The sequence below is a fragment of the Montipora foliosa genome, chromosome 2 (assembly GCF_036669935.1).
Source record: "Montipora foliosa isolate CH-2021 chromosome 2, ASM3666993v2, whole genome shotgun sequence".
Lineage (NCBI taxonomy): Eukaryota > Metazoa > Cnidaria > Anthozoa > Scleractinia > Acroporidae > Montipora > Montipora foliosa.
Window position 1 is genome coordinate 40,811,997 of NC_090870.1, and position 7,229 is coordinate 40,819,225.

The 7,229-nt window shown below is 41.9% G+C and overlaps 1 protein-coding gene across 3 annotated transcripts in view; it reads right to left on the minus strand.

The window, feature by feature from the left end:
- Positions 1 to 6,803, minus strand: part of LOC137993069 (gamma-butyrobetaine dioxygenase-like) — a 10,816-nt gene extending 4,013 nt beyond the window's left edge. For 2 of the 3 annotated variants that reach the window (XM_068838720.1, XM_068838719.1), the window contains exons 1-3: positions 6,110 to 6,803; positions 3,390 to 3,495; positions 2,861 to 3,063 (exon numbers count right to left, since the gene is read on the minus strand). In XM_068838720.1, coding sequence (XP_068694821.1) covers positions 2,861 to 3,063; positions 3,390 to 3,495; positions 6,110 to 6,756 — 956 coding nt within the window. In that variant the 5' untranslated portion in view covers positions 6,757 to 6,803. Of the gene's footprint in view, positions 1 to 2,860; positions 3,064 to 3,389; positions 3,496 to 4,973; positions 5,128 to 6,109 lie in introns of those variants that run through there. The other variant, XM_068838721.1, reaches the window with a different exon arrangement.
- Between the last annotated feature and the right edge of the window lie 426 nt (positions 6,804 to 7,229).

Consider the following 7,229-nt stretch of genomic DNA (forward strand, 5'->3'; position numbering starts at 1 on the left):
GCTTGGTTACGTTTTGCCTCACTTTGACGAACTATCGCACGTGGTGATTTGTGCGTCGTCGGCGTTCATTATTCTAGCTTTTGGTGAGGTGTGATAATCTTCCATCGTTCATCGTTGAAAAGAGCTGAAAGATTGCTGAAGGTCTGTCAACTGAAGTCGGTAAAATTTTACTTTGGATTAAGCATGGTTCGTCACTGTCCTTGGAAAATGTGTGCGACTCCTCGCGCTTGCATCAAACCGGGTTGTTTTGCTCGGCGGCCGTTGTTCCATTGTGGCACATAAACACGTAGTCTGTGCGAGAAGAAGAATGCTGTTTACCATTTTCAAATATCTCTTTTTGTTCTGGAGATATTCAAGTTTTCTTAATATGCAAATTAGCCAAGTGATGACGTCATAAACCCAACCAAATTTTGATCAAGTATGATGGAGAAAGATATCTCAGCCAATTTGTATCAGAAGTACTTGGTTCTTTGCACTAAGATTCTAGTAGATGTGTTCCACAATATGAGCATACCATTTTTGTTACCATGGAAACATACTGGGTTCCAGACCTCCCTGACATTAAGAGCTTTGCAGACCACCTTTGGCGTTCTGTTTTGATATTTGCAAATGGTGCCTCATCTGCATGATCCTGCCAGCATATAAAGATGTTAGGTCATGTTTGTGGCCTTAGTAAATGTATTTCTAGCCTGAGATCACCAAAATATTGAGATCAGGTTGGAGGGGACTGGAAAAGAGTGAGTTGCCATGGGAACCAATTTCTTTACAGTCATAGGTGTGTTGCCTTCAGAACTATTAGCTCACCAAGTTTCAATGGTCTCTGTTGCAAATTGACCGAGATAGCTCTATTTATATTCTTAATGTTCTATTGGGTTGGGTGAATGACGTCATCAGCCTTCTCATTTGCATATTTAACACATTTTTCAAACTTAAATATCTCCGGAGCCAATGCAGATATTTCCAAACGGTAAACAGCATTTTTAATGTTTTATGGTACTCTATGTGATAAACCAAAAAAATCAAGGGATAAAAATTTGATCACAGTAGCACTTTAAACATTTGAAGTTGTATCTGTGTACTGATGCTGTAATATCGTTATATCGGGGAAGATTTTACGCTTGGTACGCTAAGAACTCAGCGTTATATCGGGAATATCGTTATACTGAAGATCGTTATATCGGGGTTTTACTGTAACTTTTGCCGGGACATAGCATGTTTATCTTTTTACCGGGGATATCGTTGTATCGGGGTTCCACTGTAATAACATTTCCCTATCGCACGAACCATCCACCCTCCCCCCTCAGTTGCTACCTGTACCAAACCTGTACCGTCCTACAAACATCGAACGCACTCGCCTAAGCTTCGATTACCCCTAGTTTACTCACTAGCCTAAACTTTCAGCGTGTAAACGCAGCTATTTGTATATGCAAAACACGAGTTTAAAAATCTGAAAGCCCGAAACTCTCGTGCTGCATATTAATTCGGCCACGTACACACGAATTGCATTCGTAAACCATTGAGTCCTTGGCGTCATTTTCTCCTGGATCCAGCTCTCGCAAGATTTTAAAGTTAGTAATGGCGGACCATTAAACAGGAAAATTCCAGTTACAATAAACAGCTGTCTTTTTGAAATCAAGGCTAAAAACTTTGGTCACTTTGTGTTTAGTTAACATAGTTTTGAAATCCAAATAAAAATAGCCTATTTCTGAGTTGCTGAATGCCTCATTTTCAAATCGAGTCCTGGTGAATAACCATTCAAATGGAAATGAGGTGCGTATTCTTATGTAAATCAAACTCACTTCCCTTTCAATAGTTGAGCACCAAGACTCACTTCGAAACCGAGACAAACAGCAACTTGAAAATGGCCGGTTGATTTTTCGGTCATAGTAGCACTTTACGCTGCTCCCGTCAGCTCAAAAATCGAAGTGGGCGACCGGAAATGCAAACGTGATTTAAAAAATCACGACAACAGGAAATGAATTTTGTTGAAAATGTTGAGTGGTATGTAAAAACTTAGCTGGGTGACCTACCCTGATTTTTCGCAGAGAAGTAAGATTCGTATCTTCTTATAGCTAATTTTAAGAAATATTAGCTGGTGGATTTTTTTTCATCTTCCATGAGGGAAGAACTGTTTTCAAAATACTAATTCGGCGACCTAATATTTTTTTCAAGTATTGGAAAATATCAAATGAAACCATGTTGTCTCGCAGTGATGAGTGCAAATTTCTATTGCGTCGAGAAGCCTGAAAAAATTTCAGGACTTCAACGGGATTTGAACCCGCGACCTCGCGATACCGGTGCGATTCTCTAACCAACTGAGCTATGAAGCCACTGACGTTGGGAGCTGGTCACTTCTGAGTTCACAACTTCCCGTGTTAAGTAATTATGAGTGAAAGATATATATGAAATACATCATATATTGCACTGCGGGTATGAAATCAAATGAAACCATGTTGTCTCGCAGTGATGAGTGCAAATTTCTATTGCGTCGAGAAGCCTGAAAATCTTAAAAGATATTTTCCAAAACTTGAATCTTAGAGGGTCTTTTAGCAGAACTGATCGGTTGCTGTGGCAACTGTTCGGCACTCGCAGACACCCTTAAAAACTGCCTGGCAACAGTGTTAGTCAAGTATCAAAACGTTTCCCTACTGAAAGAATCGACAGTGTTGCAGTTCTGTGGAAAACCCTTTCGAGCCTCCTTGAGCTCACCATTAAACTTGTCCAACAGGAATTTCCTTCGGTCAAAAGGTAGGAACTGGTGTTTTAGTTACCACATCTTGCCTTATCAATGTCAATTTTTGGCTAGAGTACAAATTTTGTACTTCTCTCAAAACAGTTAGTGAAAATTGTGTTGACTTACTCTATCGTTTGACGAGCAAATTTCATATCAAAATCTCCAAACGCATCCTTTCCGACATCGAAGAAATGAAGTCGAGTAGATGATAAGATATCAAATTTCTTGGCATCCACACCTTTCAAAAGCTTGGATACATGAAAGCCATCAACAAACTGGTTGGCGCCTCCAGAACCAATCGCCTGCTCAATGCAGTGAAGTAACTGAACCTTTGAAAAGAGACACAGAAGACATTGTTAAATCTAGTTTCTTGACACTCCACGTTAATAATCCAAAAGTAGGACTTCAAACAAAACAGAACAATGATTAAGAACTCCAACTGACAGGAGGCAACTAGTTGGCAGTTAACAAAACGTGGAAAAATTACATTCGGGATTAGAGGTTCGGGATTCGGGACCAACGAAGACAAATCCGGCCTGTGGTCAGAGCAAAATTCGAGCTCGACGCAAAAAAATGCAAAACCGACACCCTTGGCACTGGACCCCGACTTCCTCCCACATTCTACCCTAGTATATGTACACGTGCTATCACTTACCCCAGGAGGGTATTCGTAGAAAGGCAAGTCACCGTGCAGAGGAAGGCGATCTGAAGTGTAAGCCAAGTTACTGGGTCCGTACTTCGCTTTTACTTCGAAACTATGACTAAAAAGAAAACGAGCAAAAAAGAACTCACTCTGTCGGTAGTTCAAGGAGCTCATAGAAATAGGCGCGAACTGAGCGCTTTGTTTATATAATATGGAGGTTAAGCACGCGCGTTTTTGAGACGCGGAAGGCAACTGGTAGTAAGCTGTTTTCTCTTTTAACTGGTCTTCACACAACCACATTTATATTGCTCAGTATTTCTTCTCCATTAGAGGTGATAAGTATAAAAATCTGGGAGACACCACTGTCCTGGCACGCGAAATGTTCTCTTCCGGTTGTGTTCCCCCTCTCAAAAACGCGCGTGCTTAAGTCCCCTATTGTAATTTGTAATACTTGTAAATTACCATAAATTGCTATTTTGCCGACACGTATCAGAGGCCTGGTGAGCCGTGTTAGGTGGGCAGTGGTTTGTGGGATTTATGTTTGTAGTTTGCGAGCGTTAGTAGACTAATTCATTATACGGTCAGCCTTCACCGCGTGCACAAGTCCAGTTTTTTTATGTATATATCGCGCTGAAAAACTTTGTTAGGCTGTACATGATAGCGTTCATTTACACTGTAAATAGTGTTTTTCAATAAGAACACCTTCAAACCGCTGGGGTCGCACCACTACCTTGGTCGGGGGTACATGTTCCTCGGGTTTTTCTACCTCCTGGTTTTTAGGGGTTTTCGTGTCCGGCTCTGGTGCATTGCTCTTCTTTTTATAATAGAGTTGATGTAGAAATCTTTTGTTTCTATTCAAATGCTAAGGCGCCCATATAACATCTAGCTTGAGTGTTCGGTTGAGTTGTGGAGGCAAAATAGGTTTCGGGGTGAATGATCAATCCAGGGAGGGGTTCCTCCGTCAGGAGTGAATTAAGCCCTGATGATGCTGATGATGATGATGATGCTCAATTATCAGTTTTGCATGTACATTGTAAATGCACCGTAAAGTCCTTTCAGAGTCAATGCAGTCGCTCGATTCAGTCGAGCATGCCAGTTAACCAGCCGAGACGAACACTGTTGGGCCAAGCTAGCGCGCTACCCACAAGAGCATTTTTGAAATATCTTGAGTGCACACTGAATCACTTTTAATTTTGACGTTGATACCGTTGGCAGCTATCATCTCTTCAGGCTGGGATCCGCCTGGCGTAGATCTACAAAACTGCGAATTTTTGAGATAACGATGGATTTATTTACGATCAAACTGAAACAGGAAACACGAATTTGCATTCCCCGAAGACGTAATAATCCTACTCATTTAGTCATTACTCATTTAGTTTAGTTGAGGAGTCCATCACCTCAATAGAAAGTTCTTTCATGAAGAAAATGCGCCAGTGTTTGAAATACTGGCGCATTTTCTTTACGAACTTATTAAGTCTATGGGGAATAGGGGTGTAACGATTAATCGAATTCTCGATTAATCGCGATTATGACCGTTCGGTTCGATTCACGATTATTTGATTCCACGTTTCGATTTTGGTTCGATTTTTTGCATACCTTTCCAAAAGTGCCCTCAGTGAGTCATTATATTGTAAACTTTGCATCCAGATCTCAATAAGATGTGCGTTTTTCATTGACAATCGATCAAAGACGCTAACTTGCAGTTCTTGCGCCATGTTGCTTGGTAAAAATGTTACCCCTCTACCACCCCTTGAGAATTTCCAATAAGGCAAGCCATGTGCGTGTTCATTGTCACGTTCTCAAACATGGCGACGAATGACCAAGCGATTGTGAATCCGCCTGCTTCTTTTCGATCCGCAGTGTAGAAATATTATGGTTTTCCGACTGAAGACGGAACAACAGACAAGTCTAAAACTATCTGCAAAATTTACTTCGCAACTTTCACGTATTGTGCCGGTTCGACCTCAAGCATGAGCGCACACTTAAAAAGTCAACACAGCATTGATGAAAAGTCAGAAGTGTTGCAGTCAAAGACGGCAAAAACTTCGCCGGGTACCAAAAACAGTACTGAAACTGGACAGTCAAAAATTCAGGATGTTCTGGAGAATAAGTTGCCGCGGTCGGGAAACAGAGCAACGGCAATAACGAAGTCTATTGGAGTTTTCATTGCAAAGGACACTGAGAGTTTAGGGTTGTATGTTGTTTACATTACGTATCATCTTGCAAGAATTAAAAATCATAAATATTTTGCATAATCGAATCGAAATAATCGAAACCGAAAGGCAATAATCGAAATCGAATCGAATCGAAAGGAACATGAATCGTTACACCCCTAATGGGGAATGCAAATTCGTGTTTCCTGTTGTTTTAGTTTTTACGAGTCATTGCGCTTCGCAGTTTCCTCCATTTTGAAAGACATTCCTATGACGCGCATACATTCCATCACTTAAATTACCTCTTTCTTTCAATTGTGAACGTAAAGAAAAGTACCTTCACAAACTGGAATAATTTGTTCCATCACGTAACCCTTACAACCGAACTAAACGCCACCTTGCGTGTAAATTATTGTTCATTTTCTCCTATCGAACTCCATGAGCTCTTGGAGTGGTCAGCCGTGTCATGCCCCCCCCCCCCCCCCCTCTCTCCCAAGCCAGTCATGTGCCCCTTTTGACAACATTTCCATGCATGAAATAAATTTTTTCATTATTATTTCTGATGTGAAAGAAACTTACCCATAGTGAGTAGGCTTAGCATGTCCAACTCGTTGACACAATTTATCAACTTGTCCGACCTCGAGCGGCGTATTGCACACCAAAGCGATACCAAAACGGTGCATGGAATTGAGCCAGTTAAACAGAGCTCGGTCATCTTCCATCACCTCTCGGAAATCGTTCCTTGGAATATTACCCTGTAGCTTTTTGGCATCCCAGAATTCGACACCTTTTTTGTTGAGATCTTTGTTCGAGTCGACATTCTCGGTAAGTTTTCTTGAATAGAGCCATTCCGAGTTGAATGCGCTAACATGGCCGTCAGGCCAAATTATAATCAACTCCTGTCCGTTTTGCGTTACTTCGAGTTTCTCGGGCAAAATATTTAAATCTAGATTGTCCACAGTGTCAAACCTGCGCTGATTGCTTGATCCGTGGAAGCACTCGAGGCATCTGCAGTTGTCACGCAGGAATACAAACGGATAGCGGTTTACCGAGTTGTTGTTCCATGTAACATGAAGCATCCTTTCTTTGTTGTTCTCTTCGATCGCTTGTACCTGACATTTAAAAGCTTTTGTGGGCCCAGCTGCACCTCCTTTTGCTAATCTATTCAGTTGTTGAGTACGTACGATGACTCGACTATTAAACAGTTGCCGCAAGAAAAATAACATGACTGCTGTTATCACATTCACTGTGGGTTTTGCTAAAAGCAGGCCCGCGGCCCGTCACGGCCCAGCGGCCCGGCGGCCCGAAGGCCCAGCGGCCCGCGGCCCACGGCCCGCGATGGCCCGGCGGCCCGGTGGCCCGGAGGCCCACACAGTTTTGTTGTCCAGCGGTAAATCCACGCGCATGCTCAGACTTGCATCGGGTTTGGGCGCGCAAATGGAAGATGAGTTTGAATTCGTTTACCATTTCAATAATCATCAATCAATCGTTTTCGATTCTTTCTTTCGTCGCATGTTGCTAAGTGAAAAATGTTGTCATTCTGTGTTGTTTTCGTCTGTTTACAACAACAAACAGAAACAAGGATTCAAATGATTAAAATGGTAAACGAATTCAAACTCACCGTCGTCCATTTTGCACGTCCAAACCCGATTTAGATCTGTGCATGCGCGTGGATTTACCGCTGGACAGAAAAACTGTG